The sequence below is a fragment of the Podarcis liolepis genome, assembly GCF_965112155.1.
Source record: "Podarcis liolepis genome assembly, chromosome: 9".
Lineage (NCBI taxonomy): Eukaryota > Metazoa > Chordata > Lepidosauria > Squamata > Lacertidae > Podarcis > Podarcis liolepis.
In genome coordinates, this window is record NC_139564.1 from 9,936,583 (window position 1) to 9,963,749 (window position 27,167).

A 27,167-nucleotide genomic window follows, 5' to 3' on the forward strand; every position below is an offset into this window, starting at 1 on the left:
TTCTGCTTACAGTAGCCCTCTTTGAAGTTACGCTGGGTGGGGCCTCAAACCACACTGCCATAGTCACGCTATGAATTAGAATCATATTACTAGAATGACCCAACCAGAAAAGGAGCAGCAAAGCAAAGCGGATTTTTCAAAAGCCAGAGTGTGTTAAGGCCCAAATCATTATAAATGGGGCAAGCTATACCAACAGCCAATCTTTGTGAACAGGCAAGGAAGGCATCAAAAGTGATGAAGAGACTTCATGAGCTAGGAAGTCCATGCTCCAAGTCTCATGTTCACCTTGAACTTGCTCAGTTCAGGGAATACCCTCCCACTCTGCCCCCAAGCACTTTCCCACTAGAAATCCACGCTAGTAACTTGGGATATCATTGTAAGAATTGCTGAGATAATGTGCTGAAGTGGTTTGAGCACGCAGGAAAAACACCAAATAATCATATCCCTTGCAACCTTATATCCAGATTGGTTTTTCAGTTTCCTTTGTCTTCCATTAGGTAACTTTATTTTAATAATTTTTTTCCAATTAAAAAACACAGCAGCCACCAGCTGGGCTGCCCCTCTCCAAATCAATTTCTATCCATTCATTAGATAACACTTCCTTGTCCCAGGCCAGTATGCAAGTTGGTGCCTGGACATTTGAGTCCAAACGTTTTCCTTATCGCTGCCACTCGGTTTGCTTCGGTTCCTATGAAAATACAGGCTTGAAATATAATTCATAGGGCACGGGGAAATCTAGCAAACCGTGTTAAATACCACAGGGAGTGCTAGGAAAGGGGAGGGGGGAACTGGTGGAAGAAAGATAACAATGAACAAGAAAGAGATCAACAATGAACAGAGGAAAGCTGACCGTTTGCAAGCGAACCATTTCCCTTACACATCACAGTCACAAAGCAGTTCCTTTATGCCCGATCATATGCCCAGTATCCTCCCGCTGTGATGACATTATATATCCGTAGAGAGAAGCAAGGGTAGAAATCTAGACATGAAATCACATGTTTCTACACCACTATGGTAGGATAGTGACCACAAAAAACAAACAAGGCTACAGTGGTGATAAATACACTTTTAACAAGGTCTGTGGTTAAGAAAACTGCAAAATTACTAGCCAAGAAGCAGGTGTAGTTCATAATAACCACATTCGGTCGTCATCTAGGTCTTGTTTTCTCCGCTAGTAAAACAAAACTTCCACACATTAGGACCCAACAGTAAAAGCAACAAGGCCAGCAACAACTGCTTCTGATTCCTGAAACATTTGCTGTCTTAATATCCAGCTTGTGACTCAGAAACTCATGTTTTCAGTGCAGGTATTGACTGTGCTTGCATGCAACAATAAACTAGACCTTCTGGCTTTTCATAAATTTATTTAGGAATGATTGCTGCTTCATCTCTCCCACATTAATCCTCTCCTGCCACAAACAAGATAAGCAAACCAGGAAGCCATTAGCTGCAAGCCAAGGAGCATGGTTTCTTGCTCCCTAACAAACCATGGCTTCAGGCTGACTAGTGTTTGTGGCTTGTTAGGGAGCAACAAACCACGATCCCAGGTTTGTTAATGGGAAGCCAAGGTTTCTTAGGCCGTGTTTACACCCACACTCCTATTTACTGGGTGTTTATTTAGTGTTCACGCAACGCTATCCGAAATACGTATGTATCCTATACACCTTCTTGTAAGATACTACTGTTTGACGGCTTGTTTCTCAAACCAGCTTCATGCCAATTAAGTTGTTCCTATTTCATCCCCGGCCAAGGTGGGAACATCTTTGCGTAGGGTGAAGACATCCCTGCCCTGTCAGCGCCCCCTGGTTTGTTACCAAACAGCAACGAATCTGACACTGATGAAGCTGTGCTGACGTGAAGATCTGTGAAATGCACCACACACACACAAAAAACCCCAGCAAATTAACTGTGCTCTAATGCAGTAATGTGAACTCACCCAGTGTTCGGAGGAAGAGTAATGTGGGCACCATTAGGCAGTGAGCACCAGCATGCTGCTTGTTCCTAATAAGCCAGAACGTCTGGGCTTAACATTGCATGCAAACACAGACGATTATATCTGAGACCACTTCATGTATTACAGTTCTTTGTGTGGATATAAGCTTAATGTGGAAAATGGACAAAGCTGCACCTAGCGCCATAATGTCTACACCAAGGTGTGAATCATCTCAGGTTTGCAGGCCAAATGCAGCCAATCAAGACGGCTCTTCTCTCTTTCTCGCGACTCTCCCTAGCCCTTGGGGGGAGTCACACAACCCAGTAACCCTACAGCTGCTGAGACTGGTAGTTCCGTTTGCGGAATACAGGGGATCAAGAACAAAAAAAAATCCATTTATGTGCCTTCAATGGAAGACGCCATCTCCCTTCCTTGCACCACCATTCATGGCTGTCAGGCCCAGATTAACCTTTTCTATAATTAAAAAAAACAAAACATTTCCGATATGGGGCCCACTCAGCCTTCCTGAAGCCGAGGCTCCAGTACTTTGGCCACCTCATGAGAAGAGAAGACTCCCTGGAAAAGACCCTGATGTTGGGAAAGAGGGAGGGCACAAGGAGAAGGGGACCACAGAGGATGAGATGGTTGGACAGTGTTCTCGAAGCTACCAGCATGACTTTGACCAAACTGCGGGAGGCAATGGAAGACAGGAGTGCCTGGCGTGCTCTGGTCCATGGGGTCACAAAGAGTCGGACACGACTAAATGACTAAACAACAACAACAGCCTTCTTTTGCCCTTGATTTTAAGTCAAGGTGGGCTCCGAGATTCAGGTTTTACCCCAAAATTTTGCCTAGAAACCAAAAGGCTATTTGGCTCGTTTAACCTCCCAGGGCTGGTAGAAGGTCCTCACACACATCAAGACAAATGCGGGGCCTCCCTGGTTTATTTTTAAGTTTTCTCCCCAAGTTAAGGAAACAGGGGACAAGAATGACAGACAAGGCCCACATTCTGCTCGCTCTCTCGCTCTCTCTCCCCACACACATGGAAATCAAGGTGTAAAGCAGGAATGTGGAAAGATGCCTCACACAGACTCAGATCATTGGTCTGGTTGATTCACTATTGCCTATACCACTGTTTCCCAAAATTGGGTCTCCAGCTGTTTTTGAACTACAACTTCCATCATCAACTCTAGCTAGAAGGACCAGTGGGCAGGGATAATGAGAATTGTAGTCCAAAAAGTAGCTGGAGATACTAATGATATCTCCAGCATGTACTCCCCAGATCTTGTTTGACTCCAGATCCCATCAGTACATGGCCAATGGGACAGGGATGATGGGAGTTGTAGTCATCTGGAGGTCGCCATGTTGGTTACCTCTGGTCTACACTGGCAGTGGCTCCCCAGGATGTCAGACGTGATTCTCTCCCAGCCCTACCTAGAGATTTCGGGGACTGAACCTGGGGCATGTGAGACAAATGCTTCTACCATTAAGCTGTAGTCCTTCCCAAGTTAAAGGCAAGTATCCCTTGGCAACAAAACTCTATAAAGTTTTTAAAGATGCTTTGGCAGAGTTGCTGTAAAGAAACCACAGCTGTAGAGATCCTGAGCAATGCTTCTCTAACTCTCATCGCCCTCAAAAGCTTGCCCTGATGACAGAATTCACATTTATGCTTGTAAGTGAAAAGAGAGGCCCACTTTCTCAGCGGCAAACCCAGTCCTCTCTTCCTCCCAAGAGTTTTAAAAGGCTTTTAAGATTACAGAATGTTAATGTTGGCAAAGGTCTATTTTAAGCCCTTGTTGATGTGTTTATATGGGTTCTTCCACAGCAGGACTCATATTTTCGGTTTAAGATCGGAAAAGGACTAATGTTTAAGAGCAGTAACACAGCAGGTGCAATGTGCAGTGATTTAAGACATGCAATGATGTTTATGGGATGCGGGTGGCACTACAGAGCCTAGGACTTGCCGATCTGAAGGTCAGCGGTTCGAATCCCCGCGACAGGGTGAGCTCCCGTTGCGCGGTCCCTGCTCCTGCCAACCTAGCAGTTTGAAAGCACGTCAAAGTGCAAGTAGATAAATAGGTGGGAAGGTAAACGGTGTTTCCATGCACTGCTCTGGATCGCCAGAAGCGGCTTAGTCATGCTGGCCACATGACCCGGAAGCTGTCAGCCGGCTCCCTCGGCCAATAAAGTGCGATGAGCGCCGCAACCCCAGAGTCAGCCACAACTGGACCTAATGGTCAGGCGTCCCTTTACCTTTACCTTTAATGACGCTTATACCATGGCAGTAACTCTTATTTACAGCAAATTTGGACAACTGTCAAGTCAGAGCCGAGGAGACAAAGGCAGATTCGCACACTCACAAGCTAACTGCTCACAAGGCAAGCGGTCTACTGTCGTAATCAATGAAACGTGGGAACAAGCAAGCTCATGCACGATGGCCCAGTTCTTGCCTATAAGCTAGAGAATTGCAACGCCATTTTTCAGTCCACGGAAGGAGAGCCACAATCTTATGTGAGTTCAAGAACCCCACATTACATTGCTCATGCATGTAGACAGGCTTGCTAGAGTTGGGTTTTCTGTTTGCTTGCTTGCTTTTGCAAACTCTATCCTCAACATATTTCCATAGCCATCTCAGAGAGCCATGCAGTAGGCTCTCTCAAAATGTGTCGGACATGGAGAAGTAGCAATATAATTAACCCTGGTTTTTATGTCCTTCTGCTTTGGTGAACCTCTGAGTGGCAGTAATGCTAGTTTCGAAAGCGTAGTCAGAGTGTCCCCCTCTTCCTCAAATTCAGTTCTATATTACACAATATTCTTTTAAGCAGTTAACAGCATAGAAGGCAAACAGGAAAAACAGAACTAACCTGTAACAAAACAAAACAAATCAGCACTGTATTTACTGATCTGAGAATGCAAACATTTTGCAAACTAATTGCTTTCATCCCAGTGTTAAATGCAACATAAGTAAAAACTACTGCTTTCCCAAACAAATTGTTGCAAGTGATTGTAACTGCCAGCCAGACCAAGTCTTCACTTTCAGACCACAGATATATTCTACATAAAAACAGCCAGATCACGCAAATGGAATTGCCCGTATGATGTTATTATTATGATATTAGCAGTAACTAAAAGATGTTAACAACAGCCAAGATATGGACTAATCTCTCCACAGGAAAAAAAATAAAAACCTGAACAGTATTATTTGGTGCAAAAGTAAGTGTTGCCTCACATATTCTGTATTTCTTGTCAATGTTATGAGAGTTAATCCTGAATGCTGACTGCAAACTAGGAATGCAGCAAACATCTGTGAATTAAAACAGGAATACTAAAAAATAAATAACAACAACCCAGATTTTAGCAAGGACTTTTCTAAGCGAAGTCTGCTGCCATTTTACATAGCCTTGAGTACATTCTCTGACACTCCATACTAAACCACATACATAGAGCTGTTCTTACGAAGTTGTTGTCTATTCAGCCCAGTGTCAGCATGCAGCATCCTGGAGTAGCTGCCAGGTGTGCTGAGCCCCCGAAGGACCTACTGCTACACAGGTGCCTGCCGTGGAACTTCAATGCACCTGCCCAGCAAGCCTGGGTTTTCAGACCATGGTACTAAGTATCCTGGAATCACCATTTTAATTTTGCACACTGCTGCATTAGGGACAGGAAGCAGAGGGGAAGCTAGCTCAGTACTGCTTGCACTGACCGGCAGAGACTCTCCACACTTACAGGGAGCCCGAACTGGAGACGCTGGGACTTGAACCTAGGAACTTCTGCTTGCAGGGCAGAAGCAATACCACTGAGCCACGGTCCACCTCTAAATGGTGGCTCTAAGTCACGTCTTGCCCACCAAAGGAACCTTAACCCATGGAGAAGCAGGCCCACATAAGGACATCTCCTCCTCACACCTGGAGCCAGACCTGGGACAACTGAATGGGGTGTTCAAGGACGGACCCACAAGAACATACGGTGACTCTCCAAAAACAACAGCAGTGAAATGAAATTGGGTAGGAAGGAAATAGAGGGGAGGGCCATAAATCAGAATTTGACTTAATAATCCACAGCAGCACTTCTAATAATAATAATAATAATAATAATAATAATAATAATAATAATAATTTATTTATATCCCACCCATCTGGCTGGGTTTCCCCAGCCACTCTGGGTGGCTTCCAACAAAACACTAAAATACAATAACCTATAAAGCATTAAAAGCTTCCCTAAACAGGGCTGCCTTCAGATGTCTTCTAAAAGTTTGGTAGTTATTTTTCTCTTTGACATCTGATGGGAGGGCGTTCCACAGGGTGGGTGCCACTACCAAGAAGGCCCTCTGCCTGCTTCCCTGTAACTTGGCTTCTTGTAGTGAGGGAACCACCAGAAGGCCCTCAGCGTCCGGGCAGAACGATGGAGGTGGAGACGCTCCTTCAAATACAACATGGAATTGAGTAACCTTGGCGTCAGCTGTCACTTTGCTTTGTTTTGTTTTTAAAAAACCTAAGTTTCTAGTCCTCAGCTGTTAGAAAGGGTAGGTGTGGGAAATAACTTGCGAGATTTCAAAAGACAGGAAGGGCAGCAGTGGGAACCAAGCGGGATTTGCTACGGGCAGGACTTTCACTTTGTGCCATTCCCCATGAGTAACGGGAGAACAATAAAAATTGTGCAAACCAATCTGGCACAGCATCCAGGTTAGCCTGGCACAGAGTGTTATCCATTGTGGAGTATGCGCAGGACTGCCTAGAATTCTTACTGAGCTCTCCTGAGTTACGGTACCAAAATCTGTTGGTGAATCAGAGAACCTGGTTTCTCAGCCATAAGCTCAGAGGGTGACCTTGGGCCAAGTCATCTATCTCTCAACATCAACTTCCCATCTGCAAAAAAATAGTACCACCTCCAAGCTTTATTGCAAAGACAAATGGCATAACGATTACAACAGACTTTGCACACTAAATATGGCAGTGTAATAAATCAGCCTCCAATTACATACACCGCCTTGATATTTTCCATGGGATTGACTGTGCTATCATTGAGCCATTCCACCTCTTAGCTGAGCAAACATGTTCTGGAGAGAAACCTATTAAAAATAAGCTCCTTTACATCCAATTCCTATTCAGAATTTATGCCTTCTTAAAGGTAACAGGAAGCTAATCATACTAAGCCCTGGTTATATACACCCATTATCTTGGTGTGTTTTTTATGGCTCTAGCAGATGGAATGAGTGCACTAGGCCTAAAGCCAGATTATACTAGATCGAGAACTCAAGGTTTCTAAATCAACTCAACAGAACCTTTAGACTAACGCCTAGCTTTCACTGAGGTTGTAAGTGAGGTTGTATCAGGGACGCAACGCTCTGACTTCAGATGGGGGCTAACGTTACTGAATGTTCCTTCCATTCATAACATGCCCTCCCCATAGAAAACTAGGTGTCAAAATGACAGCCTTCTGCATGAGTTGCTTAGCCTTCTGCATGAGTTGCTAGTTTTCTGTGTGCAGGGAATTCCACCCACCCTCTGCAAGGTATGGTTGCAGCATTTGGGGCCACAGTGGTACCTTGGTTCTCAAACTTAATCCGTTCTGGGAGTCCATTCGACTCCCGAAACCATTCGAAAACCAAGGCGTGGCTTCTGATTGGCTGCAGGAGCTTCCTGCACTCAAGTGGAAGCCGCGTCGGACGTTCGGCTTCTGAAAAAAGTTTGCAAACCAGAACACTTACTTCCAGGTTTGCGGCGCTCGGGAGCCAATTTGTTCAGGAGCCAAGCCGTTCAAGTACCAAGGTACCACTGTATTTAGTCAAGTTTCAAGTCTTGTCTGAGTGACGTCTACGCTGGCCTGGTCATGTCCCCAGAATGGAAGATGGCAGGATTCCCAAGGATGTGCTCTATGGGGAGCTGGCTTCAGGCACCAATCCCATTGGCAGACCATTTGCAGATGTCTGCAAATGTGGCAGGAAGGCTGGCAACATCAACCCCGCTGTGTGGGAATCCCTTGCAGATAATCGCAGTGCCTTGAGATACAGTGTCAGGTTGTACATCCATTGCAATGACCAGAGGAGGAAGGACCTATGTTGTCAGCATCCCTTCACCTTTCTGTTCATTCTCAACCAACACATTAAACTTGTTTGCTGCCTTAAACCAGAAATAGTCTGCTTCTCTCTCTCAGCTAATAATGTAATTAAAGAAAGCCATTTCCCAGCCAAAAAGACAAGAGAGCATATCCCCTCCTGCACTGCAAGGACTAAAATTAAACTTCTGGCACTGTTTATAGAGGCAGGATTTGGACTCAAACTCCAGAAAGGTGTCAAAGCCAATTTTTCCCCCTCCTTGGTAAAATTAAACATCCACATGCAGCATCTTTGAAAGTCATCTAATCTCCCTTGATGTATTATATTGTATTGTCTAATTAGTGTTTTTATGGAGCAGTCAAGTAATTTCGTTGTCCCCGAAGGGGGCAATGACAATAAAGATATTCTTATTCTTATTCTTATCTGCTGAAGGTCAGGATTGATGTTTTCAAAGCATACTTCAAAATAATTGTGAGGTTAATGGCTTTCCATTTCCAACATCCCACCCAGCTTCTGCCTGCCAAGGCCAGAGGGCAAAGAGACCAATCATGAGGCAGCAATCCTGATGAGCACTTCCTCACCTGGGGACAGGGGCAGCCTGTCCCATTTCGCCTCAGGGGGTGAGATAGGAAGGTGCCAACCCCCCACCCCCATGCTTACCATGGTTGTGCCATGGCAGCTTCTGGCAACATCCTGAGCAGCAATATCTTGCCAGAAGTCACTGCCACAGGCTCTGCCCCACAGGATTCCACCACCTGAGGCAGTTGCTTTGATCTGCCTCACGGTCAGGCCGTCCTTGCCTGCAGAACACAGCAAAGCACTATGGCTAAAGGTAAAGGTAAAGGGACCCCTGACTGTTAGGTCCAGTCACTGACGACTCTGGGGTTACAGCACTCATCTCGCTTTACTGGCCGAGGGAGCCAGCGTTTGTTCGCAGACAGCTTCCGGGTCATGTGGTCAGCATGACTAAGCCGCTTCTGGCAAATCAGAGCAGCACACGGAAACACCGTTTACCTTCCCGCCGGAGTGGTACCTATTTATCTACTTGAAATTTTTGGTGTGCTTTCGAACTGCTAGGTTGGCAGGAGCAGGGACTGAGCAATGGGAGCTCACCCCGTTGTGGGGATTCGAACCACCGACCTTCTGATCGGCAAGCCCTAGGCTCTGTGGTTTAACCCACAGCACCACCCACATCCCGCACTATGGCTACTAACAGTCTTTTAGCACACCTCCGCTTTGTCTCTCCCTGCCCCCCTCAGGTGGAAAACATGTGATTCTCCAACATGGGCCAATGGCCAGGAATGATGAGAGGGCCATAGGTTTCCCAGGGTTCTTACAAGGGAAAAATGATATCACAAGCTACCGTAACTCATTGCACTTTCCCGGAAGATGTAAGAATATAAGGAGAGCCTACTGGATCAGGCCAATGGAGCATTTATCCTGTTCTCACGCCAGCCAACTAGATGCCTGTGGGAAACCCACAAACAGAACCCGACAATAAGAGCATGTGCCCCTTCTGCGGTTTCCGGCAACCTCCTCTGGCTGTGGAGGCAGAAAGTTGCCAACATGGGTGGCAGCCATTGAAACCCTTCATATGAAGACATAGCAGAGAGCAACAGCCTATGCCAGGGGTCAGCAAACTTTTTCAGCAGGGGGCCGGTCCACTGTCCCTCAGACCTTGTGGGGAGCTGGACATCTTTCTGCAGGGCCTGCAAGACAGAGTTGTTCCACCAGGCCTTTGGTCAGGGCGCAGCCTGTCTCCCTCCTCTGGCAACCTGCACAGAATTTTGCTTAACGGTTGCCATTAATTTGATTTTAATTAATTTTTATAATGAAATGCTTTTAGAATGTTGGATTATTTGATTGTTTGATTATTTGATTGTTGTTAGCCGCCCTGAGCCCGGCTTCGGCTGGGGAGGGCGGGATAAAAAATAAATTATTATTATTTATTATTATTATTTATTATTATTATATTTGGGGGGGACGAATTCCTATGCCCCACCAATAACCCAGAGGTGCATTTTAAATAAAAGCTCACATTCTACTCATGTAAAAACACCAGGCAGGCCCCGCAAATAACCCAGAGGTGCAGTTTAAATAAAAGGACACATTCTACTCATGTAAAAACATGCTGATTCCCGGACCATCTGCAGGCTGGATTTAGAAGGCAATTGGGCCAGATCTGGCCCCCGGGCCTTAGTTTGCCTATCCCTGGCCTACGCTCACGTGCAGCAACAGTAGAGACCATGTGAATCAGACCCACTGTTCCATCTTTCTCCAGACTGCATATACACTGACAGTCAGTGGTTCCTCAAGATCTCAAGCAGGAATCTTCTTCCCCATTGCTGAACCTGCCTGCAAAGCAGATGTACTACCACTGAACTTCCCCATCCATCACCCGCAGGCAATTTTTATCTCAGCCTAAGCAGCCAAGCAAGGACAGAACTACAAGATTGCTTTCAGAGATTCTGCAGCAGCACAGTAAACAGAAGAGCTATTTGCGACAGCCTCTTCCTGCTCTCTCAGATCCAATAGGCATGTGCCATTAAGGCGTTATGAGCTGGAAATTTATGGGGAAATTGGTGCACATTAAGAGACTACTACCAAAGGCATCTTACCAAAAAAAAAAACAACCCACTGTGGTGCCTTGACACATTCTGCCATTCCTCACCCCCAACTTGCAGAGAAGGTCCATTCATCCAAGTGCTACTACCTGTAATGATCTGCTGCTTCTTTCAAGAGACAAAGCAAATTGGTAGGCATTTCATGAGCACACACAGCGTGACGCAGCATGCTTTCAAATGAAGATGCGTAACAGCAGCAGGCCACCAGGAAATATTGCTTTAAAAGATAAGAACTAGTGATAAACGTTCTTTAAATATACCAGTCATGGGAAGTTAGTGGGAGAGGCAGTAGGGGGCTATTTAGGATGACAAAATTATAACTCCAGAATGCAACTTCACTTGAGGCAGAGAAACTATGAGCGACCGCCAAGGCACAGAACCTCTCCTCTGACCTGCAAACACAGGTACTCTTAACCTGAACTGTTTTTAACCAGTTACAGATAGGTAGCCGTGTTGGTCTGCCATAGTCAAAATAAAAAAATTCCTTCTAGTAGCACCTTAAAGACCAACTAAGTTAGTTCTTGGTATGAGCTTTCGTGTGCATGCACACTTCTTCAGATACACTGAAGAATCTGAATACAGATTCTGAATACAGATTCATAAGAATCTGAATCAGATACACTGTGTATCTGAAGAAGTGTGCATGCACACGAAAGCTCATACCAAGAACTAACTTAGTTGGTCTTTAAGGTGCTACTAGAAGGAATTTTTTTGTTTTTAACCATTCTGCAATGCACCCAAAGCAGATCCCGAGACACTATATAAATAAATATAGCCGCAATGTAGTAGAGACAATATAAATAAAGCTGCCCTCAGGAGACCCTGAGCTGTGGGGTTAATTGAAATACAGTCAGGATTTCAAGCCAAAAGGCAGAATGGAAAAAGATGCAGACAGATCTGCTGCATCTTTCTGTTAATTGCTTCTGAGCTCATACAGAATGGGTCCTTCTACAACTTGGTGACTTCCAGATGTTTTGGACTTCAACTCACCCATCAGCCTCAACCAAGCATGGTCAGAAGAAAACAGCTCTCAGTTTCATCCAAGCTTGTATTTCAAAAGTTAAAGCAAAGTTTTCAGACCTTCTAAAATTTCACCTTCTAAAATTAAAACCAAATTGTTTCAATTCTGCATTTTCAAGCAAGTAAGGAAAAGCCATCAAATTTGGCACCAAATGTAGAATTCAAACTTTTAAGCAAGTTTATTATCTTTATGGTTGATGAATATTTGAAAATCTGTGGGGAAATGTCTGATAACTCTCCAGAATGATGTTCAGAACAACTTTCAGACGCCAAGAAGAGGAAATTCTATTATCTCCATATCTATTTGCCCCTCACTATGTTCAGCAGAAGCAGACTAAATTATTGTTGAAACAAAATTTTAAAAAATCCTTCCAGTAGCACTACTGGAAAGAATCCCCCCCCCCAGCTACAGCAGACCAACACGGCTACCTACCTGTAACTAAATTATTGTTGTTATCATTATTAACTTACACGTTTTTAATGAGTCACTTTTTAATTTTTTTAAAAAATGAACTCAAAGCGACTTAGGATAGCCCAAATGGGCTTCTAAGTGCTTTACAAGTAAACAAAAACCCAATGGCACAAGCATTAAGATAAAAACATTTGTAGTTAAATGACACGGTTAACTGGCACAATAAAACAACGCTATTAAAAGATTAAAATGTATACTTTCATAATTGAAATATCAAAAAGCCAATCCCATTTATTGCGAACTATGCAAACTAAAGAACTGTATGCAAATGTGTATGACTAATACAAGTTGTGAAATCCAGCTTTCCCTGGCAGAGAGAACGCACTTTCCCACAGTCATCCTTTGGCCACTGTGAGAACAGAATGCTGGACTAGATGGGTCATTGGCCTAATCCAGAAGGCTCTTATGATGTTCCTATCTGTCCACCTAGACCAGTATTGCCTACTCTGTCTGGCAGTGGCTTTCCAGGGTCTCAAGAAAGGAAGAGTCAAAGTCTCAAGAAAGGAAGAGTCAAAGGTGCCTCTTCAGCTGAAGCTGTCCGTGTCTGAACCTGCGGGCAAAACACACATGCAAAACTTTGACTCTGCCACACTGGGATGTAACCTGTCCCTTACAAACTTTGGCACTGCCCTCAGTTTTATCCAGCAAACAATATAGCGTGGTTTGAAGAGTTGAAGCTCATTCCTATGTTGTGAATTGCCCAGAGAGCTACGGGTGAAGGGTGGTATACGAATTTAATAAATAATAATACTTCCAAAACATTCCTATTTTAGAAATAAACTCAGTTTACTGTGGTGAGTTCACTCCCTTATCCTGTAAAGTTACGGATTTCAGCTTTTGTTTGTTTCATTAAATTTATATGCCGCTCGATTGTAAGAAAACCTCAATGCAGTTTCTGTCTTTTGTCTTTCACCAGGCCTTCTGAACATCACCTGAAGCAAAATTACAAACTCAAAAGTAGAACTTTTCAGCGATTCCAAATGAACAGCCCACAGAAAGCGGAAATATTCACAGTCTTGTGTCACTTTACTCACAGTACATCAAACACCGAAACACATTCATGTTCCCACGACCTTAATTCAATCACAACATTGATTTGTGAATCCTGCAGATTTTGCCTCTTTCGATCCCATCTATTTTAATGCAGTTCTACTGCATGTTCCATAAATTCCCACCAGAATTACTATATACCAAATAACATTACATTAAATATCCTATCACATACAGTATACCCATTTTTTCATTCTGTCTCATTGTTTTCAGCCATCATTTGTCTCACAAGCATCATCAATATGGCAACAGATTTATTGCTGCTATATAACACAGGATATTCCATGCAAAAGGCAGCCTGTTTACTCTACAAATGTCATATGCAAAGTTCAGCAATAAATAATTTCTAAAAGCACAATAGAATTTGGCGTTTCCAGGAGACTAACAAACCCTGTCATTTGAGAGTACAATGGATGCTCGGCTTGCGAATGTGATCCATGCGGGAGGCACATTCGCAACCCGCAGCATTCGCAACCCACAGCGCCACATCTGTGCACGCACGGGTCACGATTTGGGACTTCTGTGCATGCTCAAAGCGTGAATTAGCGATTCTGTGCATTCGCAGAAACCCGGAAGTAACCCGTTCCAGTACGTTCGGGTTCGGTGTGGTGCGCAACCTGAAAACGCACAACCTGAAGCGTCTGTAACCTGAGGTATGACTGTACTACTTGTAATCCCATACTGGAGCGTCTGTAACCCGAGGTATGACTGTACTACTTGTAATCCCATACTGGAGCAAGGGGTTACTAGGCGGTGAGCAAAGTGCACTCTGTACATTATCAGGAGCAAGCTTCGGAAATTCTAGCTGTTACAAGGCTGAACTTTCAGTATCCACAATAGGCTCTAAAGAGTAGCCCTGGTTTGAATGTCCCACTGAATTCTGTTGGGCTTGTATAAGAGTTCGTTCAAAGCAACAATATTTGGGGTGAAGCCACGCAAGTTTCCAAAAAGGCACACAACACCTAAGTCCCAAACAGCATTCGCTTGAAAAATTCCTATTGAGAATGCATGCACGATACTACCATTCTTCGTCTTTCAAGCTTTTCTCTCACACACCTGGATATTAAAGTGTGCCTTTTATAGGGTCATCCTGAGCATGTTTATTCAGAAGGATGTCCCACCACGATCAAAAGGATTCGCTCTCTAGGAAGACTGCAACCTCAATCACTGTCCTTCCTCAGCCATCACCAGCATTTGAAAATAACCAGGCACATTTTGCACCTGGCTATTGGTCACTTGTGACCAACTGAACACGCCCAGGAGCCAGGATGGTGCCTGATGCCTCCACCATCTGAAGGTGCACGCCCAGGGATCCTTGAATCTTGGTTGTTTTCACACACTGGCAAGACATCCTGTAGAATTCTATCCATGATATTTTATCTGTCCAATCAGAAAGAATTTCAGGAACCAAAAACTCATATTGAAAAATACATGTGGCCCCAAAATGGCAACTAGACATTCCATTTTGGCAACTGTAACCCTGGTTTTAGGAGCCATTTGACCCCTAGGTCATATTTCTGATTTTCTAACACTGCTCAGCCATCATCACTTTACCATTTGACTGCACCCTGTGTGCATAGGGTAGGGAATCTGTGGCCTTCCAGATGTTGGACTCCTAACTCCCCATCATGACCAAAGGTCAGGGATTATGGAACCTGTAGTCCAGGCAACATCTGGAGGGTCAGAGGTTCCCCACCCCTGACATAGTCCTCAACCCAAGGACCCTGTGTTTATGTGGGGGGTTGTCATAGACAGGGCAGGTGAGTTTGGGGGTCAGAGAACCCAGGTGTCCCCTCACTTCCTTCCAAGCACATGGCCAGGCCAGAAAAAGATATTGCCCAGAATGTTGGGAATTGGGCTATTTTAAAATATGTGAAACTGAATAGCATCTATGATATGGTAGTGATGATACTGAAACAGCCAACCTATAAGCTTACACGGTGTGCATGTCATTGTGCTGCTCCCCATTCATTTTCAGTGGGGCCTGATGATGAAATGTGCACACATACCACATACAAAGTATAACATGGGGTGCAAATCAGCTAGGTTTTACTCAGAACAAACCTATTTAAATTAATCAACCTAACCAAGTCATGTTCATTTATTTCAATGGGACTACTCTGAGTAGTTGAACACCACCCATGGATCCTCCCCTCTAGTTATCAACTTCTGAGACCAAGGCCAGACCAAGGTACCTGGAATTAGGTATAAGGTACAACTGCACTGAGCCAACATTAGCCTGATAGCCAGATATGATAAAAGCTGTTAACCTTGATCAGAAAGTTTCTGCTCACATCAGAATGCTGAGGCCAGGAAATCCCAGAGATTATAATCAACGAAGCGAGCTGCCTTCAGAGTATTTTAGCTTCATTTCTGACTGCACTATGGAGAGGACCCTGAACTCCCTTGGGGCTAGGATGGACGGGACTGCTTCAGGATTATATGCAAGGATGTAGAAAACTACAAGAACGTCCATCCATTTCTGCTCATGCAAAACACACAAAAACCAGTTGCAATTTCCATCAGATGGACAAGAGGTAGGCAGCAGAGTAAATGTTGTATATTGGCACAGTTCAAGCACACAGTTCTATGTATTTGTTCAGGTCATGCACACACAAAATTGACTTCTGCCTCGTTACAAAACAACACATGTCATTCTCTCTTACCAAGCGCAAGATGCAGTGTCTAAAAAGGTCCACGCATTCACAGCAATAACAATACTCAGATCTGGCTTCATAACATGACATAGTCAACTCATTAAGTGATGATGGGACAACATCATGCTGCTTATATGCCCATGACTACCTGTGATTGTCTCAGGAAGCAGCTAACTGCTGTGTTGTTACTTAGAGGGCACCAATTGTATTATCTCTATTGATTTATACATGCCTTAATGCCAAAACTGGATTCTAAGCAGTGTACAAAATATAAAAACTAGTTGCACAAACATTTAAACACACAATAAAACAATGTCACAACAGAGACACACACAGAGGTCAGCAGCATTTGAAAGCACTGAATGGTAAAAGTAGGGAAGAGTTTTGTGAAATGTCCCCCTCTGAACCTCCTTGCCTTGGCCTGACCCCCCCCCCAAAAAAAAAAATTCAATGTAGTCCCCGAAGGAAAAAGCCACAGAAGCATTACATATAACTGAGACCAGAACTCTTGCTTTTTAAAACCAAAGGTGGTAAAATTAAAGTTACAAACTTTCAGGATGGTACTTGACACACCTGCAAATGAGTCACATCTGCAACTGCATAATATTCTAGCTTAATTTGGGCAAGACATGTGGAAGCTGAACCAACAACAAAGGCTTAGGAGTGCAGGTGCAGAATACAAATTTACATAATAGGCAATACTCATTGAGAGGAATATAGAATAAGAAAGTTGCTCCAGGTCTTTCCCAGTTTATTTACACAACACGTTGTAACATTAAACTCTGTGCAAGAATAGTAAGAAATCTGACCACTTACAAGAGTTTGGAAACGGACGTGGTGTAGCGAGTTTATTAGTCCTTGAGGAGCCTGACTCTGAAATTAACTGCAGAATAGTTGCACGCTTTTTCCTCCATGCGATTGTGTGCCTCTGAATCACCTGTTTAAATCTCTACATTTGTCACAGAGTAGAAAGACGGGTTTTATACCGGCTTTTCCTTCTGTCCCTTTCCAGTTTTCTTTTCAGTTATTTGTTGACTTAGGAAGAACAATGCTCCACCAGAGCCGTACATCCTGCTCTAATACCAACCATCGTGCTTTTATCGCATTTGCAAACCTCTCCCTCAAAATACCATTACAGTTCGGTTGCCTGCAAGCTTCGAATTGTTATTTTCCAGGCACTCAAAGCTCTGCCTGTTTTAGCAGGCATGCGGCAAAAAAACCAGGACAGTTATGAGGCCCAAGGTGGGCTAGATACACCTGCGAGCTATGTTTGGCTTGGTAGGTCACAGGTTTCAGAGGCAGGTGCCAGCCATACAGGTAATCCAACTCACCTCCTTACAGGTTCACAGAGAGTTTGGAACAGCTGAGAAAAAGGAGGCTACTGTAAGGGGGCAAGTTCAGCAGAGTGCAAGGACATAAATCACTTAGTACGAACCATGGACACCTTGTTTTTTTATTGTGTTTTACACAGCAACATACCATCATATTCCACATCCCTATGTGAGACACTCCAGAAGACAGGGGCGTAAGCCCCTGCAAGGAATCAAACAGCCCTGCTAATCACTATCCCGATTCACCACGAATAATGAATTCATTCAAGCTCGAATAGCTAATAAAACAAAGCACAGGCCTCTTGCAAAAGGCATAGTACAGTACCTGTGACTCAAATCCAACTAGAGTCAGTGGGGCTTAAGCCTCATAGAAATGAACAGGACTTAAGACAGTCACAACATACATAATCTCCATTAATGCAATAGGGCTTAAAAGAAACAACGGAGTTTAGCTGGATCAGGACCAACATTTATATTACAGATTAAGGGCCGGGTCAAATGTGAAATGCAGCGTAATGGTTCCACCTGCTCTGTGGCTTTTAGCTGTTTCATATGGCTGATGTAGTATTTTAGTATCTATTGGGCTTTTTTATTTTCTGCTCTTCACCCTGCCCTGGTATCCATGAAGGGCGGTATATAAATATTTTTTAATACATGTATAGATATACCCTAGGGCTGGGAGATAGGCAGATATATCGTCCAAAACTGGTTTGAAGTCCATATCATGATATCATTTTAATGTTTAACCTGTCAATTATATCACAAATCAGGGTGGGTGGGTGTTATGCAAAAAACACAATGCGGGGGAAACCATGAAACCAGCCAATGCCTCTGCATAGCTCCATCCTCATTCCAGACATCGTGAAATATCGGTATATTGTTTAGCTGCTGATATATCACCATGTTGGAAGTCAGATATCGCCTAGCCCTAGACAACAGACTGTCTGGACAATGCCATACCTGGGAGCAGGTAGGGGAGAAAGTTTGTCTGAGTTCTCCGTTTACGGGGGGGGGGGGGGGAAATCCCCACATTCATGGAAAAGTCATCCCATCAGGGAGAAGAATAGGCCGCAAACCTTCTCCATAAACTGCAAGGTGGATATTCAACTTGGGAGTAAAACTGAAGAAATCAGGTTGCTCCTACCACAGGGGTGAGGAATGTTTTTTCACCCGGGGGCAAGATTCCCTAAGGGGCAACTTACTAGGGCTGAATACTAGAGGTGGTTTGGGCCACAGGAACAAGTGGGTACACACCCCTGTCTATCCTCCATTTAGGCAAGCAAGGAGGAATATAAAGTTCAAGCACACATTCCAGTCTATTGTCAAAGACACGAAAGGAGGGTGCAAATCAAGGTCACTAAGGGATGTGACCTGGGGAAATCAAGTGTGGTTGGCGTGGCCATGTGAGAGTCCCAAAAAGCCAGACAGAGAGGCCTGGGGGTGTCATGGACTGGTTGGACACAAAGGAATGGTGGGAGGAGCTAGCTGAGGAACCACCAAGGGAGGAAGGTTCAGAACCCTGGGAGTGGTGGTGGGACAATGACGAGTGGTCAGAGGGAGAAGACCAGGATGAGAAGGTATCAGAAGCTGAAGAGGTAACAGAGCTTAGTGAGCTGAGGGAGCCTGTGGCAGAGAGAAGTCCAGAATCAGAGGCAGAAGCTCTGAGAGGAGGGAAGCCAAGAGGCAGAGATGAGTCTGGCTGGTGAAGAGTCACAGGTGTGACAAGCTGCTATGACAAGCTCCTATCCCTCCTGGTCTCCCAGAACCAAGAGAGGCATGAAAAGGGTGGAGGAGAGGTTGGCTTCACATAGGCACAGTCTCCAATTGCTTGGGGGGGGGGAGGGAACCTTTAGAGGAGGGGAGTTAGGCATCTGTGGGGAGGCAGACACCTTCCGTCTCAACAACTGTTTCATGGGGACAAGAGCTACCAGTGACGAGTTGCTATGCTCATTAGACCTGACATTCTTGTGCAGATAGTGTCTTTGCTAATAAAGGGTTAACTCCAACTTGCACTGTGTGATTTATTGCTGGCTAGCTCCTGACACAAGGGCCACATTCAGCCCCTGGCCCTGAGGTTCCCGCCCCCCATACTACTGCCTCTTCTGCACCAAAGTTGCACATTGCCAGATCTTCAGACACAATTGTCATACAACCAGGCTATGGGGAAATAAATTTCCAAGAAACCAGACTAAAAGGAATATTCATAACTCCGAAAATAGCTGCAATCCTTTCCCGTAGGACCTGGTTACCAATGAAATCTCCCCAAGAAACTTCAGGCACAGAAGTTTACGAAAGGGCCAAATATGTGCCGAATGGTTCTGTAAGCCCTCTGTACACACACGCTAAATCTCCTATATTGCGCTGCTCACCGATCCATCAGGCTGAACACTACACCACACAGGAGGGGGGACGACCTGACCTTATCAATACTGGTTTAGCAGTTTGAATAACCAAATTTGCTATGCTGGGACAGGAAGCCTCCAGGAACTAATGAGGAAAGTTTCTTCCCCCAACACAACCATAAAAAGAGATTTCCTGTATTTCTAGTTAGAAGTGGCTTAAAGCATTGTGAAGAGAAAGTTCCTGCGCCAATCGCGTGCCAGTTTTGACGAATTTTACGTCAGAGAACAGAAGGAGCATATTGAAAAGGAGCTTTCGCCTCTCCTCTCTCAATTGTACAGTATGAGCTATCAGCAACACGATAATCTCATTAAGCTGAAAACTGAGAAGGTGCAGAGTCTACAGGCCACGGTGCTATGTTCTAACTGTGTTCCTGGATACTGGACTTCCATAAACAAAGACTGACCAAATGCTGGATAAGCCAATCCATGTCTTTATTTCTGCACACGCTGACATCTGGCTGTCTTAATAGCAACAGATGGTCAGACAAGGGAGCTGTTGCTTTAACCAAGCAAACCGTTAATTTCTTGTCAATATTTACACATTCTTTCGAACAATGCAACCATTAGGAAGCACTTAAAGAGAAATGGAGATGGTAGCAATTACCAAGGCCTGGTGCATCCATTTATCCTCATTAACTCCTCGTTAAATGAACCAGATACTTGATAGGAATATTTATTCCCTACTGAGCAGAACGTTTGGTATTCGGCAGACTTCTTCTCCCTCTTCAAAAGAAAGAAATAATTTTGTCTTATTAAATTGGCTTTTCAAGCCTGCCTAGCATCAGGTATTACCAGAGCCCTGAGGTGTTAACAGATATTAATTTGCACCAGTCGATTCGCAGCAACTAGCCATACTTCCGTTATCGATGAACCTATTCAAATGTGAAAGCAAGAACTGTTCCTGGGGAGTCAGCCTGACTTGTAGCTGTTGCAACAAAACTTTCTCCAATTAGGTTCTAGCGCCCTCACTAACAGCCAGGTAAGCTCAAGAACAACATACTTTACAAGCAAATAATGGTCTTCAAGTAAGTTGTCTCACCATGTTCCCTATAAGTTTGTCCTGCGCAGCAAAGCTACTAGCTTACCAAAATGCATGTCAGGAATGAAGGCTCTTCACTTCCTCAGCTCCTAATTTTCTCCACTCTGTGTGCCTTCAGCTCTTTGCTTTTTCAAGCATCTGCTACCTCCACCAACCCGTTTTCCCACTGCTACCTGCTTAGATGTGTGCTTCGTTCACAGCACCCCTGACTTCCAGACCACTTCTTACGCTTTTCCATCTCAGTTCTGCTTGCCAGCTCCACCGCTGAAACAATACAAATTTTCCTGGCCCCAGGTCCTATGTGAGGTTTCCTCCCACCCCACCCCAAAATCCTGCCTTTTCCTGTTACTACTTTTTTTCCTCTACCTTTCTCTCAAATTCCTGCTTCTCAGACTACAGTGCTGCTTTTCACCCTCCCTGTTCCTTAAAATTCCTGACCTCTTTGCTTCTAACATCCCAGTCATCCCAACTACCTAATAGCTTCTCCCAGAAGTACCTTCAGTACACCATATGTGAATTTCATTTCTCTCCCATCCAAACTGACCTTCCGCTTCGCTCACAGAAGTTGCACTGTTCTTTATGATTCCGTTGTGAACACCTACACTGTAAGCAATGAAAACATGACACCAAAGGAGACTGGACAATGGGGAATTAGGGAGCGGGGGGGGGGGATAACCAGGTTTATATTCTATAGTAGCATGTTAAATCCTACAGGCCCCTTTTCACATTACGCAACATCAGCAAGTGGGGATATTCTACTGATAACATGGGATATAATGTCCCGACTTATCAGTTGAATGGAATGCTGACAGGATGTGCCAGCGACACGACTCGCAGGGACATTCATTCCCTAGGTGGGGTCTGAACCAGGGGCTTAGGAAGGGGGACAGGGGGGTCCCTCCATGTTCCATCATGGAGGGGGTTGGCAAATTATCAAGGAACAATTGCTGCCCCACTAGGGCGGTTCATAAAAAACTTTTTTTAAAAAAAATGCCTGCTCCAAAGGCCTTATCTTACTACTCTAGGGATTATATAGCTATATATGAAATTTCATGCATATCAGTTAATATCTTGACCCTCCTCCATGAAAATAGCTGTTTACTTGGCCGTTTTCCTATGTCATGAAGGCTGAAATTTCAGTTCAGTGGAGCACTTACTGTTCCCAACCCTAACTCTGCAGAAAGCCATCTAATTAGACTTTTATTTGATTTTGACATGTTTTTAGGAGGTAATTTAATTATTGTTTGATTTTATACCAGTGTTATGCATCTGATGTTAGCCGCCCTGAGTGCAACTTCGGCCGGGGAGGGCGGGATATAAATAAATGATGATGATGATGATGATGATGATTCCTTTGTAAGAAAATATGAAATAACGTAAAACCATTTTTGCAGGCAAAAAAAAAAATCAATGGGGGGAGTGACTAGAAATTTTCCACACCGGGTACCACCTTCCTACGCCTCTGTCCTGAACACGCGAAACCAAACTGCATCACCCATTATCAAAAGCACATGTAAGCCTAAGCCTTTCTGCAGGGCCAGCCAACAATGGCAATGATATGCTAGGTGCGTTTGTCTTCACCTGAAAGAAGAGTTTGGATTTGATATCCCACCTTTCACTCCCCTTCAGGAGTCTCAAAGTGGCTAACAATCTCCTTTCCCTTCCTCCCTCACAACAAACACTCTGTGAGGTGAGTGGGGCTGAGAGACTTCACAGAAGTGTGACTGGCCCAAGGTCACCCAGCAGCTGCATGTGGAGGAGCGGAGACGCGAACCCGGTTCCCCAGATTACGAGACTACCGCTCTTAACCACTATGCCACACTGGCTTGCAGCCTCTTCTGCTGTTCTACAGCACTGTGTGGATGCTTTGCAGCCAAAGTTCTACTACAATACCAATAGTAGCGATGAGAAATGGTGGCCTGACATGTAATAAGCTCTATGTATCCTTGTGATTTCTTAAATACTGAAAGAACAGAACACACCCACCCAACACCCAAAAGGTGGTATTGCTTTCCCATGGTTCACTGCAGGCTATACAGCAGGCTTCGTGCATTAAATAATCGAAGAGTCCTGTGGCACCTTAAAGAGGCATCTGAAAAACTGGGCTTCCGTCCAGGAAAGAGCCTATGACATAATCAATTTGTTAGTCTTTTAGGTATAACAGGACTCTGGCTGGTTTTGCTGCAAGAGACTAACATGGCTACTACCCCCTCTGGAAATTTTTACATAAAATAGTTTGCAAATCGGAAGCTGGCCTCAGGCATGTTGCCTCTTCCTCTCCACTCCCCATTATGCGCAGTGCATGTCTCTTTATGCTATATTTGTTCTAGTCCGCTGTCGTGCTGGTGACAGACTGTGTATGCTCCAGGGGGAGGGAAACACTGGGGACAGGCAGGGCAAGTGACCGAGGCGGCAGGTGGAGGGGTTGGCTTGCAAAGCAAACCTGAGCATCAGGCCCTAATAACATACTTGCAATGGGAAGCCCAAAAAAATTGTGGCGAAAATGGAAAAGGGAGCAGAAATTGTTGCAGTTTGTGTACCGTCGGGAACGCAAATCAGACGAGCACAGACTACTGGTATCCATTAACATTGTTGCTGTTTTAAAATCTGCAAATGGTATGTTATTAATTACTTTCTTTACATTGTTTCAATGTTTCCTTTACGCCGAGATGAATGCAACTTACGTACATAAATAATTACATATGTTATGTAACCTAAGTTAAACAGCAGACAAATACAGCGGTACCTCGGGTTACAGACACTTCAGGTTACAGACACTTTAGGTTACAGACTCCACTAACCCAGAAATAGTACCTCGGATTAAGAACTTTGCTTCAGGATGAGAACAGAAATCGTGCTCTGGCGGCGCAGCGGCAGTGGCAAGCCCCATTAGCTAAAGTGGTGCTTCAGGTTAAGAACAGTTTCAGGTTAAGAACGGGCCTCCGGAACGAATTAAGTTCTTAACCTGAGGTACCACTGTAATGTAGTATTTGGTGGAAACTGAACAGCAGCAGAAGAGAAACAGCGCTGGTGGTCATGAATACAGGTTGGAACAGAAACATCTGCCTTCTGTACATGCATAAGCCTCATCCACATCCTGCAACTGCTGCTTTATGGGGAAGAGTGAAATGAATCGGATGTCCTCCACACATAAAGGCCTTCATATGGAATGTGTGTTTGAGTGAGGAAGGTACTTGACTGCTTCTCCCCCAGGAGGCCACCCAGTAAGCAGCAAGAAGAGAGAATGGGCCACATGTACAGCATTCATTGCTCTGCCCCCTGTTAAAAATGTTTCATTAGGTCCCCTCATCCACCCTTCTATTCCAACGCACAGCTCACAGTTCCCAGGAATTCTGAACGGCCTAGCAAAACGCCCATCAAATGCAGATAAGAATGGAGGGAAGTTTGTATATTGCAAGAACCCGAAGAGTAAAGTCAAATGCCTCTGTGAAACCCCTGAAGGAGCTCTGGCAATATGTGAGTTGCACAGTATGAGGGAGGCAGCAGATCTTGCCACCCCATCCAATATCCTCTCCCTGTGCAGGGCTTTGCTTTTCCACGTTGACTTATATGGGAGAAAGTAAAGCTGGGCACTTGGATAGGGGCCAAATTTTAGGTTCCGTGTCTTGGTCACACTAATAGTGCGGCAGATTTCGGGCAGGGGGGGGGGGGCTTTGTGGAGATTAGCCCATATAGCAGAGGAACGCAATCTATATTCAATCAAATTATACCACGCCACACAAGAACAGGAAAGAGCAAAGTGCAAGATGCCCGATAAGATTCTAGATCAAGAACAGTTGCAAGTATTAATAAGCAAACACAGGTTACTCAGGTTGAATAAGCTGTGCCACAAACTGTACAGTGATGAAAGCAAAAAATGCAAAGCTAAAGGCTTACCTAATCCCTAACACAATTTGAAAAGGAGAAGAAGTTTCACCCCACTTCCAAGAAACATTATGTGCAATGGAGATCCATTCACATATCCTGTCTCCTAGCGGACACACAACCAGTGAAAACCAAAGCAAGGAAAGGAGGGGGAGAAGACTGCAAACAAAAGGCAGGCTTATTATGACATTATAGTGATCTAAAGGGGGGGGGGTTGTATAGAGAACAAAAGGATGCTAAGACACCAAGTTTAGCAGGCCAAAAAAGAGGGAACGGAGCACACCAGGATTAGCAGGAAGTTTATTTCAAGAAAGCAAAGGGAAGGTTGTGCAAGAAGTTAATTCTACTACAGTGTGGGCATGCAATATTTCCTCTTAGCACAGTGTAAGATTGTTTGGATATTACATGCCTTATAGAAACACGTCTTTCTAGAAATGGGGAGCCGATGCCACTTCATCCGATTTAATCAACACCAAGTCCTTAAACAATGCTTTTGTGTTTATCCACTGTTGTTCTTTTTCTAAATGAAAATGCAATGCTAGACTGAACTGGAAATGCAATATTAAGCAGGTGAAGAGAGGAGCAGGTGTGGGTTCCATACCACCTTTCAACAAGACTAAGCCACCTGAACTGAAGAAGGCTCGACATTTTGAAGAGTGCAGGGAAAACATGCGAATTTTGTATTTCAGATCCAGGAGGATACACACACACACACAAATTGAATGCAATGGTTTCTACAGTCATCCAAACTGGCAAAATATGCACACTGCCAAAAAAAAAAAGCTCTTTCTATAGATGCACAGGCCCTGAGACTCAGGCTGGGGCTGATGATGTGAATTAGTCCAAAACTTTTGCAGATCATTAGGTTGGTGGAAACTGAGTGAAAGGGGAGAAGCAAAACCCATACGAAAGAAAAACGAGTTGAGAGGCATATCTGTTTTATTATTTATTATTGTTATTGTGTTGGCCTCTAGGCACTTAACAGTCAAGTTTAAAAGCAACATCTATCAAAAATGTAAACAACTGAATCAATACATAAAGCCTTGCCAAGGGGAGCAAGCAGGGAATGACTTATCAGCAATCCAGAGTAGAACCTTTGACTCGGTTGGATCAATCATCACCATACGCCCAGGAGAGAAGGAATGTCCTAACCGTGCACCAATAAGATGTTAGTGTCTGCACCAGACAAACGTCACTTGAGGGAGCATTTCACATGCACAGGAGGAGCCGCAATCGAAAAGGCCCTGTCTCCGTGCTACCTTCCAAACCTCTCTCACAAGGAAGCACACGATGAAGGATTGTGCTATTTCTGCACAATCAAGCCTCTGGACAAACAAATATATACTAGCTATTGCTTTCTAGCAGACAGGTATTACATGAGGGAGTGTCTGGTTTGCATGAGTTATTTCTAGAAGTGGGCCATGAAAACCTCACTGTTTCTCATCCCACCAAGGTTACTAGGATGCACTTTAAAAATCAGAACTGGAAAACAGTTGTTTTGCATTAAGAGTGAGATCAGCCCTTGGCAAGATCATCATCACCTTTCTTACTTGACAGATCAGGCTGCAATTAAACACTGGTACAAAAAAGCATTTAGTGCCGCCTTTTCCCTACACCTTGAGCTGTCTGGGGGTGATGGAAACTGAAAGTCCCAAACATCTGAAGAAGGTTGGAGAAGGCTGGTTCAGAGCAGCAGAAATGACACAGTGAAAGATGTCTTTTTTCTCCTGCACACTTCTCCACCAGATGCATGGGCAAGATTCACACAGTATTGTATTTCACCACATAACCATTGCCACCGCATAATCGTCACACCCTGTTTTTTCAGTCCCAAAATTGGGTTAATTACCTTTCACCGCATAATCACACTGGTATAATTCTGTTCATCTCACTACCTAAATGGAGCAGCAATGTATTCACCAGTAGCTTATGGATACACATTTATCTCTTGTGCATTGCCAGTATACCGCATTTCCATAGGCACAAAGGGAGCGGGCAGGCAGGCGAAGCTGCCATAGGTGAGGCACGTGATATGGCAAGACTTGCATCTTCCCGCGACAGCTAAACTGTACAGTGATACGTTAACATGCAAGGACTGTTTAGTAATAATAATTTTTTGCTTCACATAATGGTCGCACGACGCATTTTTGCAAAAATTTGCAAAACAATTGGCATAAAATGTGGAGATTGTGTGGGGAATTACTGTACCTCCCAAGGCAACTCTCTTGCCTAGCACCATGGCCTAGTGCCCCCCCCCCCATTTCTTTGCCCAGCCAATACCAGTGTCAACACAGCACACTTCTGTCCCTTCAGGAGGGACTGAGCTTGGTGCCTGGCGCTTACAGACCACAAACATGTGTCCAACCCTTCTGCTCTTTCCTCTGTTTAAGCCCAAACCTTGCAAATTCCCAAGAGAAACCCTTATTTGCCACAGTGGTGAAAACTGGAGGAAATGGGCAGGTAAGAAGGTAATTACTACAGGCAGGGCAGAGTTCCAGAAATACATTTTATCCATGCTTTTTGCTGAGTGGAGCCTTTAAAATAAGCATTAGCCTGGTTGAAACGGGAGAGAATGAATTGTGCGTGCAGGCGAGTGATCGGACTGGCAGAGGAGGGATAGAGAAATCCGTCCTTCCACACGCAGTATAAAAATGCTTTATTTTCTTCATTTTGTATGCCTATCACCAGCAGGCTAGGGG

The 27,167-nt window shown here is 44.4% G+C and overlaps 2 protein-coding genes across 6 annotated transcripts in view; both read right to left on the bottom strand.

Moving 5' to 3' along the window:
- The window catches only part of SLC4A4 (solute carrier family 4 member 4), a 197,194-nt gene that overhangs the window by 166,462 nt on the left and 3,565 nt on the right, over positions 1 to 27,167 (bottom strand). The window lies entirely within an intron of this gene.
- The window catches only part of LOC310685868 (protein FAM47E-like), a 239,843-nt gene continuing 233,327 nt past the window's right edge, over positions 20,652 to 27,167 (bottom strand). Inside the window, exon 9 of the mRNA XM_083458921.1 lies at positions 20,652 to 20,661. Within this exon, the coding sequence (XP_083315047.1) occupies positions 20,658 to 20,661 (4 nt within the window). The 3' untranslated portion in view covers positions 20,652 to 20,657. The remainder of the gene's footprint in view (positions 20,662 to 27,167) is intronic.